The 20,720-nt window shown below is 54.9% G+C and overlaps 2 protein-coding genes across 2 annotated transcripts; both read left to right on the plus strand.

The window, feature by feature from the left end:
- Window positions 1-8,725: 8,725 nt before the first annotated feature.
- On the plus strand, window positions 8,726-13,753 carry LOC149520832 (uncharacterized). The gene has a single exon (XM_089775105.1). It carries the CDS (start codon window positions 12,236-12,238, stop codon window positions 13,655-13,657), a length of 1,422 nt encoding a protein of 473 aa, XP_089631231.1. The 5' UTR covers window positions 8,726-12,235; the 3' UTR covers window positions 13,658-13,753.
- A 1,103-nt stretch (window positions 13,754-14,856) lies between these two features.
- Window positions 14,857-19,535, plus strand: LOC149520833 (protein NYNRIN-like). Its single transcript, XM_089775104.1, has one exon. The coding sequence runs from the start codon at window positions 14,984-14,986 to the stop codon at window positions 17,372-17,374; it is 2,391 nt and encodes a 796-aa protein (XP_089631230.1). The 5' UTR covers window positions 14,857-14,983; the 3' UTR covers window positions 17,375-19,535.
- The last annotated feature ends 1,185 nt before the right edge of the window (window positions 19,536-20,720 follow it).

Consider the following 20,720-nt stretch of genomic DNA (forward strand, 5'->3'; position numbering starts at 1 on the left):
GAGTCAATATTCCTTATCTCTTAAAGAGAAGCGGAGACAGCGTCTCTACAAATATTGCGTTGTCAGGCCTCAAAGTTAGCAGCAGAGCAAGAGTTAGGCTAACAAACCTAAAATGGCTGCACACAAATCCCTTTTTCTATTCCCTGCTTCCACAACAGTCTGAGGTCCACTCCTCGGTCGCACCGCATCGATTCTTTGTGAGGTTTGTAAGGGGTGCCACTATGGATGCAAAGTTCGGGATGAAGTGGCAGCAGTATCCAGCTAACCCCAGGAATTGCCGCACCTGCTTCTTCGTGGTGGGTGTACGGCAATCCTGCAGTGCTTGGACTTTGTCCACCAAAGGTCGGAGCTGCCCTCTTCCAACTGTATAGCCCAGGTAGCTTACCTCTTGTCCCCAGTGGTACTTTGCCGGGTTGGCCAGGTGCTGAAGGTGTTCTGTCCAACTGCGGATATAGACGACGATATCATCGATATAAGTGGCTGCATAGTCATTATGCGGATTCAGGACTTTATTCATAAGCCGCTGGAAGGTGGCTGCTGCCCTGTGTAGGACAAACCGCATTGTTGTGAACTGGAAGAGTCCAAAGGGTGTCAGAAAGGCAGTCTTTTCCAGCCTTTGAGGAGATTTACATGGTACACCTGCACCTCTCTCCTCCTGTCTGGTAGCCGCACTTCATAATCCACCAGGCCCACCTGCCTCACCACTTCAAATGGTCCTTGCCACTTAGCTAGAAGCTTGGATTCCGAGGAGGGGAGCAATAGCAACACCCAGTCTCCTGGCTGGAAGGTCCGGGCCTTGGCGCTGCGGCTATACTGGGCAGACTGAACCTCTTGGGCCTGACGTAAATTCTCTTGCGCTAAGCAGCTTAATTCCCGTAGGCGGTCCCGCAACCGTAGGATATACTGCATGGAGCCTCAAGCAGTAGTCTCTTGCTCCTCCCAGGTCTCTCGAACGAGGTCTAAAATCCCTCGGGGCTGTCGCCCATACAGGAGCTCGAAGGGCGAGAACCCTGTGGAGGCTTGAGGTACTTCTCTTACCACAAACATCAATGCCAGTAGCATCTTATCCCAGTGGCGGGTGTCTTCCTCCACAAACTTACGTAGCATTGCGTTTAGGGTTCAGCTGAAGCTCTCTACCAACCCATCCGTCTGTGGGTGGTAGACCGAGGTCCTGAGGGTGCGTACATTTAACAACCGGCACAGCTCGGCCATGAGTCTCAATGTCACATTAGTCCCCTGATCTGTGAGGATCTCGTGGGGCAGCCCAAACTGAGAGAATATCTCTAACATCTGCTCTGCAATGACGTAGGTGGTGGCCGTTTGCAACGGGACTGCTTCAGGATATCGTGTGGCATAGTCCACTACCTCTAAAATATATTTGTGCCCGGTCTGGCTCCTTTCTAGGAGACCCACCAAGTCTAAGCTGATCCGCTCAAATGGCATCCCCACTATTGGCAAGGGCACCAGAGGGGCCCGTGGGACACTTGTGGTACTGGTCCTCTGGCACTCTGGGCACGATGCGCAGTACTCTTGTACCTCGTGGTGAATTCCCGGCCAGAAGAACCATTGCACCACTCTATGTAGAGTCTTTTCCTGGCCCAGGTGCCCTGCCCAGGGTACAGCATGGGCAAGTTGCAATAGGCTCCGGCGGAACCGGCATGGGACCAGGAGCCGGCACACCTCTGCTTGGGTCTGAGGGTCCTGGGCTATGTGGTAGAGGAGGTCTTTCCACACCTCAAAGTGGGGCCATTGAGGCTGAAATGGAGGCCGCTCCCCTCCCTCTGGAAGGCTAACCGCTTGCTCCCAGGCTCGACTAAGTGTTGGGTCATTCCGTTGTTCTTCTAGGAAATCCCCGTCTAATTCTAATTCGACCGGTTGGGGCTCTAACGGGATACTGCTCGTTCTGGGTGCCGGTCCAAGGGGCACGTGGGTCTGAGAGGGCCCTTCCCCTGGGTTGGCCACGGGCAGCCTGCCTAGTAGGCCTCGCCCTAGGACCACCTGATAAGGCAACTTTGGGGCCACCATGACCCAACAATGTTCCCCTCGCTGCCCGTCCTCTAACTTCACCCAGGGTAGGACCTCACATTGCCATGAATGCACAACAGCTGTACTGGGGAGCCCTGCTGGTCAGTCCTGGGCACCACCCCGGCCCTGACAATGGTTTGGCTGCAGCCAGAATCTACTAAGGCAGTGGTATTGGCTCCGTTCACCTGCACGGGCACCACTATCTTGGCCCCATCCCACCGCCGGGCCCTCTGCCCAGCCACCTCTACACAGCCATAGCTACAATCCTGGAAGGGCCACTCCCTCCAACAATGTCCCGCCTGGTCGCATTCACCGCACTGACCTCACTCCGGTTCTGGGGCCCGCATATGTGGCGAGCCCTCTGAACCGCGCAGGGGGTCGGCCTGGTTCAGGAGAACACCCACTCGGCCTTGCGGTCGCACAGCCTCACCATGTGGCGGGGCTATCCCCTGTGGGCATTGGGCTCGCTGTCCCATCCAGCTTGGGTTCCGCTCCTCTGGCCAGCTCCACTTCCAGGGGCCCCCTGGCTTTGGTCCCAGAGTCCCGGCTCTGTCCGCTGCCATGTCATTCTCTACTAAGAAAACGGCCCTCTTGAGGGTCTTTAGGTGATGTCATTGCACCCATTCTTGGCCCTCCTCTGGCAGGGCCTGCAAGAATTGTTCTAATGCCACTGCTTCTGCCACCTGGGCTCCCGTCCGCTGGTCCGGTTCTAACCACCACCAACATACGTCCCATATCCGCTGGGTCACTGCCCGGGGCTGGTCCCCTGACCAGAACCTCTCCTGACGTAGCTGTTGCCAATAAGTCCCAGTGCTCACCCCGGTCTGGGCGACCACGACCGGCTTCACTTCGGAACCTCTTAGCGTCTCCCAGGTGTCCAGCTTCCGGTGGTCCCTCTGGGCGGCTCCCGTCAAATAGGGCACGAGAACAGTGGCCCAACATTCCGCATTCTCTGCTACACACTGCACAAACTTGTTGGAATCCATCCTGTCTCTCAAACAAAAATCAACCACCGCAAAGAAAAAGGAAACCCCCTCCTTTTTTCTTTTTTTTCCTCTGGGGACTAAGTCTGTACCCCTACTTTTCCCCTCGCATCAGGGGAGAGATCGGTTTATACCCACATTCTCCACCATGTGTCACGGGGCTGCCATTTTGGCCACCCTCGGAGGGCAGGGATAGGACCCCGAGTCCCTATAGAAAGTCACGTTGACACAGGGCCCACTGGCCCAAGTCTCTCTGCAATGTCACCAGGGTGGCCCCTTTAAGGCAGGGCCCGTCGACCCACTGGCTGGAGTCTTTGTGCAAAGTTAGTGACTGTCTCTTTAACACAGGGCCCTCTGGCCCAAGTCTCTAGGCACAGCCACCGGTTGGCCCTTTAAGGTAGGGCTCACTGACACAAGTCCCCACGCACCGTCACTGATCAGCCTTTTACGACGGGGCTGCAGGGGCTGCGACGGCAGGTCACTGATAGGGTGAGGCTGCACCCCTGGTAGGGGGACCCGGGCCCACCCTACTCCACGGGGTTCCGGCTCAGGGCCCTGTGAGCAGCAGGACGGCCCGCCACTCCCTCGGCGGGGGAATCCCACCAAAACACACCGAGGTTCCTGGGGCGGGAGAGGCTGCTCTTGCACCCTCCCTGGGCCACTTCCTACCTTGTCAGACAGGGTCTCTTCTCACGTACTCGTGAGGTCATCCACATTCCCGGGGGTGACTTCTCCTTTGTGGATGACCGCGGAGACGTCCCAACTGGCCCCGGCATCTTCGCTGGCTTCTTCTGGAATCGCGGGCTGAAGTTGGTCAGGCACTCCCTTCCTATGTCCTCCAGCCCAGACTGAGCCTCTCCTCAGGCTTTTATAGCTGAGCTGCAGCCTGGGCATGCTCGGTAGGGGTGCGGGGGCAGGGCCTCTGCAGCCAGGTATCCCTGGCTGAAACCTGCGAGTTCAGTACGAGGCTGCTTCGCCCTGTCACACCTCGGATGCATTAAATCCGGACCCATGGATTTGTGTATGTCTAGATTTTCTAAATAGTTCTTAACCTGTTCTTTCTCCACCGAGGGCTGCCCACCTCCTTTCCATACTGTGTTGCCTAGTGCAGTAGTCTGGGGCTGTGTCTACACTGGGCCACTTATTCCGGAAAAGCAGCCGCTTTTCCGGAATAAGCTGCGACCTGTCTACACTGGCCGCTTGCTTTTCCGGAAAAGCAACGATGCTCTACTGTACAAAATCAGCCGCTTTTCCGGAAAAGCTACGCTGCTCCCGCTCGGGCAAAAGTCCTTTTTCCGGAAAAGCTTTTCCGGAAAAGGGCCAGTGTAGACAGCTTTTCCGGAAAAGCAGAAGAAACGGAAAAAAGTGGTTTGGATGCCGCAAGACCCCGTAGGAGCCCTGGACTTCCTGGTAACCCGAGCTGTTAAAGAGCTCGGAGGCAGCTGGGCGCCCGTGGCAGGAGCGTGCCGCAGACCCTGCTGCCTGAGCTCTGCCACGTGCCGCTGGGATGCCCAGGATTCACCTCGCAGCCCAACATGGCAGCTCAGGGTGGTGAGCCACCTGCACCCCCAGCTCAGGAGGCCCCCAGGGGCCGCAAACGGCAGGCTCCATCGTGGACACCCAGGGAGCTGGAGTCCCTCCTGGACCTCTGGCAGGAGGAGGAGGGTCTCCATGACCTGCATTCACGCCGACGCAATGTTGACATTTACACCCGGATGGCCGACAACCTTGCGCAACAGGGACATCCCAGCTGCAATTGTGAGCAGGTCCACTCCCAGGTGAAGGAGCTGCGGCTGGGGTACGTGCGGGCCAGTGAGGGGAGGGGGGCAGGACCAGATGCCTGCCCCTACTACGAGAGGATGAATGCGTTTCTGGGCCAGCCAGCCCCACAAGGTCTGCCAGTCCCAGTGGACACCTGCCAGCACCCCCCCACATCATCCGACCCACCGAGCCGGAGGAGGGAGAGGACGGCGGCGCGGCGGCTGGAGAGGAGGCCAGCATTGCCACCCAGCAGGCCCCCTCCAGCAGCTCCTCCGAGGCCAAGGCCGGGGAGGAACCCACTGGTGAGTGTTTGCAGTTTGCACCCCCAAAGGGCGGAGGGCGGGGGGGGGGGGTGAGCCAGGCGCCCGGAGGGGAGAGGGGAAGAGCATGTCACTCAGGCTGCGTGAGCTGCACGCTGCGTAGCATGAGGCAGCAAGCAGCACGTGCAACCACGTGTAGCCTGGTGACCAAGCGGCACCTGGCTGCGGCAGGCAGCTGCAGGGCGCGCCTGGGACCATGCTGCTCACACATATGCGGTGGGACCAGGGGGAAGGGTGGATGCCGGCTGGAACCAGCCAGGGCCCCAGGGACTCAGCCCAGAGCCCGCACCTCCACAAGGGTGCAGCACGGAGAACGGCAACACTGTCCCATGCCTGGCTGTGAGGCACAGCCAGCTGCTCCTGGGAAAACCGCAGCGTCACAGCCCTGTGAGCGTGGCCCCCACCGAGCCCCTCGCCTGCTCCCGGTGCCTTGGCTGGCTCCCTGAGGGAAGTCCCCACTGCGGCCACACATGTCCCTGGGCTACACATGTCCCGAGTGGGCCTTACGGGAGGGATAGTGGGAGGGAGAAGGGCCCCTGAGTTTTGCTGCAAGGATGGGACACCCCCCCCACCCAGTCACTCTTCTGGTTCCGTCCAGGAGACATCCCACGCGATGGGGATCTGAGAGCCCAGACCACCTCTGCCAGATGTGCTCCCAGGCACTGTGTGGGGATGCATCTCGCGCCCTGTCAAACACCACTGATTAGGCCAAAGCTTTTCACAGTCTCCACCGGCAGGGAGTTCCACAGGTGAACGCAGCACAAGCACCCTCCCGCCCTCCACGGGGCCAGGACACAGACCGGTGGTTACAATACATGGAGGAGGACCCTACTCCAGGGGCGGTCCTCCTTGCCAACATACAACACAGGGGCAGGAGGGGAACCGAGTGGGCCCAAGCCACACAACTGTGGGGTCACCTGGGCTCAGGGGTGAAGGGCATGAGGTGTGGGGACAGTGGCCGGCCTGCCTGACTGACCCATCCTTTCTTCTCTTCCCTGCAGCGGGACCCAGCACCAGACCCTCCACTGCGGCAGCAGCGGCACCCCCAGCTGGCCAACCCCGGAGGTGCAGGCTGCGTCAGAGGGACCAGCTTCTGCGCCACCATGTGAACACCATGTAGGGAATCCAGGGCTCCATTGCCGAGCGGGTGCAGGGGGACCTGCAGTGGTGGCAGGAGGCCTGGGCTGCCTTCCTCGAAGAGTGCCGAGGGATGCGCAACTCGCTTGACATGCTCACAGCACATTTAGTGCACGCCATCCACTATGGCATGGCCGGACCCCATGCCCCCGCCATCCCTCCCGGAGCACAGCCCATGCCCCCTCCTATCCCTGCCCCTGCCCCTGCCCCTGCTCTTATCCCAACTCCTGCCCCTGCCCCTGCTCCTCGCCACCTCCTGGTGCAGGCTGCCCGGATGCAGTCTGCCCAGCGTGTGCAGGTCCCCCCCTGGAGGAGCGCTCGCAGGGGCTGCCCATCGCAGTAACTGCCCCCCCTCCCTGTCCCAGTTGAAGGTCTCCCCCCCCCCGTCCCAGGTGAAGGTCTCCCCCCCCCCCCGTAAATAAAAAGTCTATTTTTCAGTTCATTCTTGTGTTGGTTCTTGTGTTACTCTAGTAACTGTAAGAAATGATTTGAGATGCCAATTAGCCACCTACATTTAAAAGGGTTACAAACTGTGGACAACAAATTCTTTACTCTATCACCGGGGGGGGGGCCCTTTTTAAGTGGTCATTGGTTTGTGGCGCATAAAGAAATACTGAGACTTTTCAGTAAAATGTAAACCACAAACTATATTTACGTAGCTAACAAACAAGCAAGAATAGTTAAAAGATGCACACTACAGATTATTAAACATAGTCTAGACGCAGGGAGGACAATTGGGTAGTGTTGCTGGCCACCTCAATCCTTTGGTCCTTCCGGGCCTCAGGAGAGGAACAGCCAGGAGATCCCTCGACGGAAGATGACTGGAATCAGGTACGCTGACTTGAGCCTTCCACACGAACCCCGAATCCTCTTGGCTGTTCTTCAGGACAGGCAATGGTGGCCTAAACCCTAGCCTAAACTAAAAAGAAAAACCCTAACTAAGCCCGACGCACCCGACGAACAGTCACGATGACGGCCGATGTGCTTTGACCCGACGCTTTACAATTGGGGGGAGGTAAGGGGATGGGAGGGAGTAGTCTGGGGAGACCCAGGCGACCCTACTACGGGGCTTGGGCAAACATGTCCACCAGGGCCTCTCTGATGCGCACCCCATCCTGGTGCGCCTGGCGGACGGCAGCTGTGTCGGGCTGTTCCAACGTCTGTGCCTCGACTTCCATCCATGCAGGGAGGAAGGCCTCCCCACTGCGCTCCACAATGTTGTGGAGCACGCAGCACGCGGCCAGTACCTCCGTTGCATTCTGCTCACCCATCTCGAGACGGATGAGCAAACAGCGGAAGTGGGCTTTTAAACGTCCAAAGGCCAGCTCCACTGGGTTTCGGGCCCGGTTGAGGTGGTCGTTGAACTGCGCCCGGTTCTGGTCCAGCTGCCCCGTGTAGGGCCGCATTAGCCAGGGCAGCAGGGGGTAGGCCGCGTCCCCGACGACGCAGATGGGCATAGGCACATCCCCGACAGTCAAGTCCCGCCGGGGGAAGTAGGTGCCCGCCTCCAACCTGCGAAACAGTCCAGAGTTCCGGAGGATGCAGGCGTTGTGTGCGTGGCTGGACCAGCCCCCGTAAATGTCCATGAAGCGGCCCCGGTGGTCCACGAGGGCCTGCAGAACAATGGAGCAGTACCCCTTGCGGTTCATGAAATGGCCCGCTCGATGCTCCGGGGCCCGGACGGGGATGTGGGTGGCGTCCAGGGCTCCCCCGCAGTTGGGGAACCTGAGGGTAGCGAAGCCGGCCATGGTATCATCCACATCGCACAGGCGGATGATTCGCGGGAGCAGGACGTCATTGATGGCGTGGACGACCTGCAGAAGGGTGCAGAGAAACACAAGGGAACACATCACATACGGCAGGGGTGAGTGTGCGCTCCCTTGGGCCCCCCCGCTTGATTCCCTCTGTCCTCACACACACACACACACACACACACACACACACACACACACACACACACACCAGGGCCCCCTTGCCCCACGGCCCCCCCCCCCACCACCAGGCCTGTACAAGGGAGGGACGGCCCAAACCCCTGGGCGACCCAGCCTGGAGTCTTGGCTGTCCCTGGGCCTGGAGTGCAGCACCCTCCCCCCACCCCACTCCCCCTGGGACTTACCTCCACGACGATCACTCCGACGGTTGATCTTCCCACCCCGAACTGCTGTGCCACAGAGCGGTAGCTGTCCGGTGTGGCCAGCTTCCAGAGCGCGATGGCAACCCTCTTGTTCACGGGGATGGGTGCCCGCAGCCGGGTGGTGGCTCTCTGCAGTGTGGGGGTGAGCCAGGTGCACAGCTGCAGGAAGGTCCGCTTTTGCATGCGGAAATTCCTGATCCATTGCTGGTTGTCCCATAGTCCGAGGACCACCCGGTCCCACCAGTCGGTGCTGCTCTCCAAACTCCAGACGGGCCTCTCTACGGTGGGGTGCTGATGCGACAGGGTTGCCAGGGCCTCCCTGGTGAGGGAGTCCAAGGCGATCTCTGCCTCCTGGTACATGAACAGCGGGGCACCGGCCTCCAGCACGAGCAGCACGCACTTGTACAGCCCCAACAGGGGCGCGAGCAGGCACATGGCCACCCACGGCTCCATGGCAGACAGAGCAGGGCAGAAAAAACAAAACTCAGGGAAAAGCAGTTGGGGGCTGTGACGGGGCGGCCCCGCCCTGCACTCAAGCCCAGGGAAACCACCTGGGGCCGGGGGCGGAGAAGGCCCCACCCACACAGCCCTACTAGGCATGCTCCAAAGGGAGCACAGGTACAAAAGGCTGCTGGCCTGCTCAGAAAGGGCAGACTGTGACCTGAGCTGGAGCTAGCAACCACTGGCCAGAGAGGGAGTTGCTAAGGGAGCTGAGCGTGCTGCTGCTGTGGGGCCTCAGCCGGGCTCGGCCCCAACGCCGGAGCCACCGACTGACCCCCCGTGACCCAAGCACCAGACCGGACTCTGCCAACTCTGCGGCTGCCAGGGGGAGTACCACTACAGCCAGTCGACCAATGCCAACAGGTGGGACCGCGGCAGGCCGAGAGCAGGGGGTAGGAAGCGACCCAGGGCAGGGAGCCGTAAAAGCACCTGAGGGCTCGGGGCGTTGCAGGGAGGACCCCCCCGCCGAGCCAGTGGTGGGAACCACTTGCCACTACTAGGGCCCTGGGTCGGGGCCCGGTGGAGAGGGAGGGCCCGGGCTCCCCTACCCCTGCTGCCCGAGACCCTGGCAAGTGGGGACCGGGGTAACAGACACTGAACTGTGGACTAGGCCGGGAGGCCGTATTTCCCCTAGCACAGGGGCACTGAACTGTGGACTAGGCCGGGAGGCTGTATTTCCCCCAAAAGGGGGCATCACGCTTTGGGGCCGAGGCCCCAGTTGGTTGGATGATGCCTCGGAGGCGGGTGGCAACCCCCGTCAAGGGGGGGGCCCCCGACACGGGCCAAAGGGTGGTGTCCCCAAAACTCAGATGGCAACCACCGAACCTGCTAAGGGTACCAGTCCCTGGCAGAGGCCCCAAGGCACGGGAGCAGGAGACCAACGGCTGTCCGGCGAGACCCCTTTAAGCACGTGTCTGAACGGCGCTCCGGCCCCGCCCCCGGAAAGGCCTTTGCCCTCTTCAAAATGGCTCCGGGCTTCTGCTTTTCTGGAAAAGCGTGTCGTTATAACGGTAACTCCGGGGCCAATGTAGACCCTCCTTTTCCGGAAAAACTTAAAACGGAAAACTGTTCCATTTTAAGCATTTCCGGAAAAAGGTGCCAGTGTAGACACAGCCTGGGAGCTGACCTCCGTGAAAACAGAGGCAAAGAAAGCATTGAGTACTTCAGCTTTCCCCACATCATCTGTTACCTCCCTCATCCAGTAAGGGCCCCACACCCTCTCTGATCACTCTCTTATTGCTGTCATGCCTGTAGAAACCTTTCTTGTTACCCTTCACATCCCTTGCTAGCTGCAATTCCAATTGTGCTTTTGCCTTCCTGATTACTCCCCTGCATTTTCGAGCAATATATTTATACTCCTCCCTAGTCATCTGTCCAAGTTTCCACTTCTCTTATGCCTCCTGCAAGGAGGTTTACAGGATCTGTCGAAAAAGGCTTTCTTTCTCGACAGATCTCCCTCTAGACAGCCGCTTTTTGCTGACAAAGTGCTGAGTCGGCAAAACGCAGCAGCCATTTTTATGCAAATTCGGCACGGGATATTTAAATCCCTGCCTCATTTACAATGTCGACCTGCCTAATCTGCATCCCTCTGCTGACAGAGGGATGCAGTCTAGACATACCCTAAGAGATTAGGGGTAGGCTTCACACAAAGCAGTGGTTCTCAACCTCCAGGCTGCTGACCGGTGCAAGTCTGCAAACCGCTGGCTTCCAGGTCATGGCACACTGCCCTAGCGCTGGGGCACGTGTCATGCTAGGATCCAGCAGCAGCAGCAGGCAGGGGCTCTGGGAAGCAACACTGAGGTGTTGTGGTAGGACCCAGCGGCAGCAGCAGGCAAGGAAGAAGCAATTGCCGGCTCAGGCCTGGCAGCAGGGAGTGACTTGCAGCCTCTGCTTGCAGGGAATCTGGGGCCAGGCTCCAGGCCGGAACCCTGAGCCCCAGCAGGGAGGGGGGAGAGGGTGCTTGTTGGTCCCCGGGACCCAGGCTGCAGCTGGAAGGGGGACTCTTCAGCAGGGTCAGTCCTGCTGCTCCCTGGGACCCTCTCCCAGGGTAGCTCCCCAGCCTTGTTCCCTCCGCCACCCCCTCCCTCGCCGGGGACGGGCAGCGCGGCGCCATCGGTGTCGGCGCCGCGTCGGGGATCAGATCCCTGTTTGCCCTTCTCCATGGCCCGTGAGCTCCACACAGGGGCCCGGACGGAGGAGAACCCTGGTTCCCCCTTGGTGCTGAGAAGCGAGCTGCACCGATTCCTCACGGATAACCGCTGGGCAAAAGGAAAGGTGCAGCTCGACCTCCAGCGCTGGGGTGACTTCCATCCCACTGTTAGGCCCTAGGGAAAATAGGCCTAGTGCAGTTATGCTAAAGCAAATGTAACAAAGGTTTCTGGGTGAGTCCCTGGGCAGAACTGGAAATAGGTTCAAGCAGGGACGCATCCTACACACTTGCTCAAGTTGCAAAATGAGATAAGCAAGAAGCTGCATTTTTGTACCTGCTGTGATGAGGAACAGTTTGTTTTGAGAACTGATAAGGAGCCTCCCTGTTTCTGCTCTCCCCATTTGTTCCAAACTCCCTGTTTCTGTTCTCCTTTGGCCATAACGAACTGTCTCCTTATTGCCCAGTACCTGTCTTTTGGGCTGATAAGAAATTGCTGATGCATTATGAATTGCTTAAGGCCATGATGTATAGTTGGCCAGGTATGCATGGGTATTAGAGGTTTCTAACTAATAAAGGGGGGTTGGTTGCTTGGACGAATAGTCTATGACGCGACGGAACTGTCTATATAAGCCTACCTGTAAATGAAATCGGGGCTGGTTCTCTTTGGAGACGGGCCGCTCTCTATTGTTGTGTGCACCATTCAATAAAGAGCTTGTGATTGGATCTTGCTGGTGTTGCCTGTCTCTTTGCGGTCAGACAACGAACAGAGGCCGTCCGGGTTCGAGTCCCCGACAAATTTGGCACCCCAGATGGGACTCGTCTGACTCTCCAGTGCAGAGGATCAGACTCCAAAGCAACGCAGCGCGCATCCTCCGGTTTTGAGGAGCCTTGCCAGGTGGCCTGATCCCTGCTCCGGCGATAAGGCGTGTCCTGTGAACCAGCTGAGGCCCGCAGAAATCCAGCAACATCACCTACCCGTTGTGTAGGATCCAGGACCTCGGGGTTAAAGTCCCTGGAGTGTTCGGGGTTAAAGTCCCTGGAGTGTTCGGGGTTAAAGTCCCTGGAGAGGTAAGCGAGCGCTCGGTATTGAGAAATTGGGTTAAGGATCCTTTGGCTGGTAAAGATGGGACAGGGCGGCAGTAAGTGCCCGGGGGACGCCCTGTTGACCCTGATCCTAAGGGATTGAAAGGACATTTCTGGAACGGCCGGTCTAGCAAAATCTAAAATGAAGGATTTGTGTCAAACGCAATGGCCTTCACTCACTGCTAATTTGTCCCCGGATAATGATTGGCCAGACTGCGGGACATTTTCCGTAGAAAGAATGAATGCCCTGAGGGACATACTGGTCAATCTTAGACCCGGACAAATGGAATATTTATTTGTATGGTATAATTACAAACCAAAGGAATTTGAAAGGGCTCTGCAGGCTGTGTGTGTAGAAAAATCTGTTAAATCACCCCCACCCTATGCCCCGGAAACCCAAACAGAGAATGATGAATACTTTCCTACAGCAATGCCACGAAGGGTAAGCCTAAGATTGCTTGGGGAGGCTGGGAAAGCAATAGTTGAGGAGCCGAGAAAAATTGGGATGGCATCCCCAGTTCAGGGGAAGCCCCCTGGGAACTTTATGACAGCTTTTGGAAAGTTACCAGGGACTCCGGAAGCATACATGGCTCCTCTGCGAGCTTACCCAGTTCCCCAGAATAATGGGACGTTTGCAATAGCGTACACCCATGTCCCGTTTATGGCAGCTGATTTGTTACATTGGCAACGCTCCACGCCACGACTCCGGGATAACCCGGAGGAGGTGGAAAGAACGTTTCGCACTATCTTTTCCACCCACTTGCCAACTTGGGCTGATGTAAACCAATTGCTGGATACTCTCCTCACCGAGGATGAAAAGCAAAAGGTTAAAGAAAAGGCTAGGACATATTACGAAACTCAGAATTGGGGAAACCTGCCCACTGCTGAGCCCAACTGGGATCCGAATGTGGATGTGGGTAAGACTAGTTTGGCCCGTTACCGACAGGCTATTTTGCAGGGACTGAAAGCAGCGGGAGAGGTTACCCCCAATTGGAGCAAGGTTACTGCATGTATCCAATTCCCTAATGAGCATCCCTCTGACTTTTGTACACGATTGACAACTGAAATCAGGAAACATAGCACTCTGGATCCTGATTCAGAGTCTGGCAAAGAAATGATAAAGACTGTCTTTATGGCGCAATGTGCAGAGGACATTGCAAAAAGGTTTAGGGAACTCCCGGACGGGATGGAAGGGAAGAGTTTACCTGCAGTAGTAAGCATTGCAACGAGAGTGTATAATGCCAGGGAAGAGAAGAGGGAAAAAGAAAGGAAGAAGGAGCAAAAAGAGATGAGGGATCAAGTGTCGTTGTTGGCTATGGCTGTGGCCGCATCGGGAGGCAGAGGTGGAGGCCGTGGATGGAACTATAATAGTCGAGGAGGGTCTGTTGGAAGAGGAAGAGGTGGAGTGAGTAGAGGACGAGGACGTGGAGGTAGTGGTGTCCGTGGCTCTAATGAGTGTCATTGCTGTGGTGAGGTAGGACACTGGAAGAGAGAATGCCCGCTTAGGCTGCAATCCGGGTACAAACCTGAAGTGGTGGGTCAGTTTCCTGTGGATCAGGAATGAAGGGAGGTGCCGCTCCCCTGGGGTCCTGAGGTTTACGAAGCCGGAATAATACGATTTAAGTGTGATGCACGATTTCCTGTAGTTCCCCTTAAATTAGGACGGAAAACCTTTGAATTATTAGTGGATACGGGAGCTTCTCATTCGGCTGTACCTAAGGGAGCGGCACCAAAAGGTGAAATAGAAAAATGTGTTGTGGGGGTTACTGGGAAACCTGAACGCCACTTCATGACCAATGATTGTATGGCTACATTGGGTCCTATCTCTGTTCAGCACTCTTTTCTGTTAATGGATGGTCCCGTAAATCTGTTAGGAAGAGATTTGTTGTGTAAATTGCATGCACAAATTTTTTGTACCCCTGAGAGTATTTCCCTTCGATTCCCGATTGAAAAAGCTTATTTGTTAACACAGCTCATTGGTAGCAATTATAACACACTTCCTCTCCGAGTCCAAAATGAGGTTAACCCTATAGTGTGGGGAGGAAAGCACGATGTGGGCTTGGTAAAATCTGCTTCACCCTTAAATCCAGTTGTGAAAAGCAATGTGCCTCCCCCTGCTCAGAGGCAGTATCCTCTTAAATTGGAGGCAATAAAAGGACTTGAACCTCTTGTACAGAGTCTTAAGAACAAAGGGATCTTGGTGCCATGTGTTTCTCCTTGTAACACCCCCATTCTAGCTGTAAAAAAACCACAGCCTGGTCCTGATGGAAATCCTGTGTATAGAATGGTGCAAGATTTAAGACTTATCAATCAGTATGTTATTCCTGAACATCCTGTGGTGCCGAACCCAAATACTATCTTGGCAATGGTACCACCAGAGGCGGAATGGTTTACTTGTATGGACTTGACAAATGCCTTTTTCTCCATACCGGTGGCGTCAGAAAAGCAGTATCTTTTTGCATTTACGTGGGGGGTCCCTGGTACTGCAGGGAAAAGGGATAAAGGGTCTGGACCTCCGGGACAACTTACATGGACTAGAATGCCCCAGGGCTATGTGGAAGCACCAGGTGTGTTTGCCAGGGTTTTGGCGGAAGATTTAAAGGATGTCCAGTTGCCAGCTGCTTCTACTCTGGTGACTTATGTTGATGACATTTTAGTAGCTTCAAGAACTCGAGAGGATAATGAGCGTGACTGTGTTTATTTGCTTAATCAGTTGGCACTTAAAGGACATAAAGTCAGCCCCACAAAGCTGCAGTGGGCACAGCAAGAAGTAAAGTACCTCGGGTATACCTTGGGTCCTGGGATACGTAGTCTGGATTCCAAACGGATTGAAACTATAGTTAAAATCCCGTTTCCTACCACCAAGCGAGGTATACGGGGTTTTATTGGCATGATTGGATTTTGTCGTCCTTGGATTATCTCGGCTGGGGAATTGCTAAAGCCTTTACATGAACTGACAAAGGAGGGGGCTGAAGAACCTTTACACCCTAACTCTGAGCAAATACGAGCCTTTAAGGCATTGAAAGAATCCCTCGTTCAAGCTCCTGCGCTAGGACTCCCTAACTGTAGCAAGCCTTTTGATTTGTATGTTCATGAAGTAAAGGGAGTGGCATCTGGAGTGTTAACACAATCTTTTGGCAGTAGCCCCAGACCTGTAGCATACCTGTCAGAACAGTTGGATTCAGTGGCTAAAGGACACCCAGGTTGCCTTAGAAATGTAGCAGCAGCTGCACTATTAGTTGAAAAGGCTCAAGAAATTGTTTTGGGACATTCCTTAACTGTTCACACTCCACATGCTGTAGCTAGTTTGTTGAACTCACAGCAGCATAAACATTTAACTAATCAGAGACTGTCAAAGTATGAGGTAACTCTGCTAATGACCCATGGGGTTACCCTAAAGAGATGTGCAAGTTTAAATCCTGCTTCCTTGTTACCCCATGAGGAGGGGCAGGAACAAGTACATGATTGCTTACAGGCTTTGGATCAGGTATCAACTCCGCGACCTGACCTCACTGATGTTCCTCTATCTGATCCGGAGTTGGAATTGTTTGTTGATGGATCTGCTTTTGTCCGGGATGGAGTTCGGCATTCAGGGTATGCGGTTACAGATGGTCGTATAGTGCTAATTGAAAAGCCTTTGTCACCCGGAACCAGTGCTCAGTCGGCTGAATTGCAAGCTCTAACAGCAGCTTGTCTGTATGCTAAAGGAAAAAGGGTTAACATTTACACAGACTCTAAATATGCTTTCGGGGTGTGTCATGCTACTGGAGCTATTTGGAAAGAGAGAGGATTTATTACTTCCTCGGGATCACAGATTGCTCACGGAAAAGAGATAGCCGAACTATTGCAGGCTATTCAGGCTCCTAAAGAAATTGCAGTTATCCACTGCAGGGCTCATACTAAACAGACTGATCCTGTGTCAGTGGGAAATCGCTTTGCGGACGGGGCTGCTAAGGCAGCTGCTTTACAAGGAACTCAGTTGGATCTATGTTCCCCTTTAGTAGCTTGGCAGCAACAAGCCCCAGATACTGAAAAGGCGATCTGGAAGAAATGGGGAGCTCAGCCCAACTCAGTAGAAATGTGGGAGTGCGGTGGTCGGTTTGTGTTACCTAAAAGTCATCAGAGCGAAGTGGTGCAACAAGCTCATAACAATACTCATTTGGGAGCAAATAAGATAGCCCAAATCATCTTAAGGCAGTTTGTTTCTCCAGGACTTCATGAAGTGGCCAGGAGGGTGGTGAAAAAGTGTGCCTTGTGCCAGCAATGCAACCCAAAAGGTGTGATCAAACAAGCACCGCCTGGGGGGCGTAGCTGGGCTCACAGACCTATGCAGCATGTACAGATTGATTTTACAGATTTACCTCCCTCTGAAGGAAAACGGCACTTGTTGGTTATAATAGATCAGCTCACTGGATGGGTGGAAGCATTCCCCACCACTCGAGCTACTGCGACTACAGTATGCAAGGTATTACTTAATGAGATCATACCACGATTTGGCCCTCCTGAAATAATCGACTCTGATCAAGGCACTCATTTTACTGCAAAGATTTGTAAGAAGCTCACTGAAGCCGTAGGAACCCAATGGGCTTTTCACGCTCCCTGGCACCCTCAGAGTTCGGGCCAGGTGGAGCGAATGAATGGAACTTTGAAAAATCTCCTGACAAAGCTATGCCAAAAACTTGGGTTGAAATGGACTAAGGTCCTCCCTCTAGCTCTCTACATCATTCGAACAACTCCAAGTGCTAGGACTAGATTGGCACCTTATGAAATTCTGTTTGGACATGTACCCCCAACCTTTGCTCCTTTAATCTCGATTCCCAATGACACTGATTTAACAAATGAAACAGAAGTTTATGTAAAGAGGCTGCAGCAACATCTAATAACACTGCAGCAATATTCAGCACAATCTCAATCCTTACCGTTGTGGGAAGCTGTTCATTCTATTTTACCAGGTGATCCTGTCTGGGTAAAAGCATACAAGAAGACTCCGCTACAGCCTCAGTGGTTGGGACCTTTTGAAACTCTTCTGGTGAGCCCCACTGCAATCCGGGTAAAAGAGCTTCCCACTTGGATACATCATACCAGGGTCAAGAGGAGCACCGCTAGGGAACCCGACCTGGTAAAGGGTTCCCCAGAAGCAGACGACGTCGGACTTCAAGGGAGCAGCGCACGTTCACCCCACCGCGAAACGGGTGAACCAGAAGCAGACGATACCGGTGTCCGAAGCAAATGGACTGCTATCCCTTTGGACGACCTGAAGCTTCGGTTGAAGAGAGCTTAGATCGGTGGTGCCCCTTTGCTGAAGAATCTGAAAAATGGCCTTGTTATATTCTCGGGGCCCTCTGTGTGTTACTCTGTTTTTTGTTAATTGCTTTGCTTTTTTGGTGGTATGGAATATAAAAGCATCAGAGGCTAATACCTTCCTGCGCTTTGCTCATGAAATGAAAGCTCGCATGCCTGCATTACGCAATGTGTCCTGCTGGGTTTGCTCCTTAATGCCAATGGATAGTCAAAAAGGCCTTCCCATGATTCCTATTGCACTTAGCGCAGCGAATATGACTTGGACTCCATCATGGAGAGATCCTTTGGGCACCCAGAATATAACTTGGGAAAATGCTGGAATCCATACAGACAAATATCTGTTGGTCTGGCAACGACCCGGTAAATGGTGTCTTCTTAAGGGATCCTCTACGCTTAACACCTTGTGGGTTGGTGAAAGTGAGTGCGAAATTTATTATAATATCTCACATATTGGGTATCAATTTGAAAAGATAGAAACACGATATAACTTTTCACGCCATGGGAATCAAGTGGAAGGGAAGAAATTGAAATATCTAATCCCCAATGGAGTCTCTATCTCACTTCTCCCTACCTGGATGACTATAGACCCTTCCTTGTGTATCCCATTTCAAGTGAATAATTCCTATAACTGTTCTCCCTTAAATTGCACTCACTGCGATCAGGGACCTGATCACCGATTGCTTTGTGCTTGTTATTTTCCTGATAGTCCTCTAACACCGGTTGCACCCCGTAGTTGGGCACCGTGGAACACACCCTTATTTGGAGTATACTGGGTGTGCGGTAACAAAGCATATTTGACCCTTCCTCCTTCATGGAGTGGATCCTGCTACTTGGCCTGGTTGGAGCCACCTGTTGTTTACCGCCCTCATCTCCCTACTGGAAAGATTAGGAATATGAGGGACGCTGAGACAGATGCTAAAGAATCTCGCCCTCTTACTTGGCGGGCTGTGAATGATTGGACAGGTGTTTGTGCGGCATTTCCCAATGCTTGTGGAGGGGCCTTTTATCGAATAGGAGAAGGAGTAATGAGGCTTCAAGGAATCTTGAAAATAATGGCTAATACCACTGCTGATGCTTTAACTGATCTGGCTACCGAGCAGAAAAAGATCCGGCAGATGGTTCTCCAGAATCGCTTAGCACTAGACATTCTACTGGCCTCTCAAGGAGGAACATGCGCCTTAATAGGACAAGAGTGTTGTGTGTATATTCCCGACGTTTATAACGCCACTTGGGAAAGAGCGCATCATCTTATGCAGGTAGCAAAAGATCATGGAGGAAAGAAAGGGGATTCTTGGTGGAGCGACCTGTTTAGCTGGTTTCCAAATGTCGGTGGTTGGCTCCATAACTTACTTCGTAGCGCTGTCATTGTTATTTGTGGTTTGGTAGTTCTCTATGTCCTAATTCGTTGTGGATGTTGGATAGGCACTAAGGTGTGTTCCACCAAGTAGTAAGTTGTTACATTGTGTCCCAAGAGTCCCTTCATGGTACTCTAGGGACAAAGGGGGGACTGTTAGGCCCTAGGGAAAATAGGCCTAGTGCAGTTATGCTAAAGCAAATGTAACAAAGGTTTCTGGGTGAGTCCCTGGGCAGAACTGGAAATAGGTTCAAGCAGGGACGCATCCTACACGCTTGCTCAAGTTGCAAAATGAGATAAGCAAGAAGCTGCATTTTTGTACCTGCTGTGATGAGGAACAGTTTGTTTTGAGAACTGATAAGGAGCCTCCCTGTTTCTGCTCTCCCCATTTGTTCCAAACTCCCTGTTTCTGTTCTCCTTTGGCCATAACGAACTGTCTCCTTATTGCCCAGTACCTGTCTTTTGGGCTGATAAGAAATTGCTGATGCATTATGAATTGCTTAAGGCCATGATGTATAGTTGGCCAGGTATGCATGGGTATTAGAGGTTTCTAACTAATAAAGGGGGGTTGGTTGCTTGGGCGAATAGTCTATGACGCGACGGAACTGTCTATATAAGCCTACCTGTAAATAAAATCGGGGCTGGTTCTCTTTGGAGACGGGCCGCTCTCTATTGTTGTGTGCACCATTCAATAAAGAGCTTGTGATTGGATCTTGCTGGTGTTGCCTGTCTCTTTGCGGTCAGACAACGAACAGAGGCCGTCCGGGTTCGAGTCCCCGACACCATCCTCCAGGCCACTAGAGCCCTGTTGCAGGAGGGGAGAGGGACCAATAGGCAGGACGACACGGCCTACCGCCGGACCCGCGGATTCCGAGATGCTCTCCTGACCTTTGGTTCGGAGAGCAGTCTGCTGCGGGGCCTGCGGGGGGCCTCCAATTCACTTGCCCGCGAGGATCCACCCCAGCCCTCTCAATGCAGTATACCACCATCGCGACGCTGAACGCCCGGGGCTGTAGGGCGGGTCTCCGCAGGAGCCGGGTGCTCTCCTTCCTGCGGGAGGGGGGGTACTCGGTGGTTTTCCTGCAGGAGACCCACACGACTCCGGCTGTCGAGGCTGGCTGGCAGCTGGAGTGGGGGGACGGGGTACATTTTAGCCACCTCGGCATTCGCTCGGCCGGGGTGGCCACCCTGTTCTCCCCTGCACTACGGCCCGAGGTGATGGGGACCGCTGAGGTTGTCCCGGGCCGCCTGCTGCACGTCCGGGCCCGCATGGAGGGGCAGATGTTGAACCTGGTCAAAATCTATGCCACGAACGTGGGCCCGGACCAGGTCACCTTTTACCGGCAGGCGGCCACCTTCCTCGGCACTCTGGATCCTCGCGAGTGCCTGGTCCTGGGCGGGGACTTCAACACCACCCTCGATGACCGGGACCATGTAGGAGTCGCGAACTGCCAGGCAGACATCCTCAGGGAGATCGTGGACCATCACTCCCTGGTGGACGTCTGGCGGGACCACCACCCGGACGACAGTACCACCTTTACTTACGTCCGGGTGGGGAATGAGCGGTCAAGCCACTCCCGGTTGGATTGCATTTACCTTTCCCGATTCCATCTGGCACGAGCCCACTCCTCCAGCGTCCGGCCGGCCCCGTTCACAGACCACCATTTGGTGGCCGTGAAAGCCTCTCTGACTTCGGAGAGGCTGGGGCCGGCCTATTGGCACTTTAACAATAGCTTGCTGGAGGACGTGGGTTTCGTGGCGTCCTTCCGGGAGTTCTGGCAGGCCTGGCGGGGGCAGCGGCCCGCCTTTCCCTCGGCGCGGCGATGGTGGGATGTGGGGAAGGTGCGCGCCCGGCTCTTCTGCCGTGACTACTCCCGGGGCGCCAGCCGGCGGAGGGATGCGGCGATAGAGCAGCTGGAGCGGGAGGTCTTGAAGCTTGAGAGGCGCCTGGCGTCCGCCCCCGAGGATCCAC

Source organism: Pelodiscus sinensis, chromosome W, assembly GCF_052426305.1.
Source record: "Pelodiscus sinensis isolate ZL-2025 chromosome W, ASM5242630v1, whole genome shotgun sequence".
NCBI lineage: Eukaryota > Metazoa > Chordata > Testudines > Trionychidae > Pelodiscus > Pelodiscus sinensis.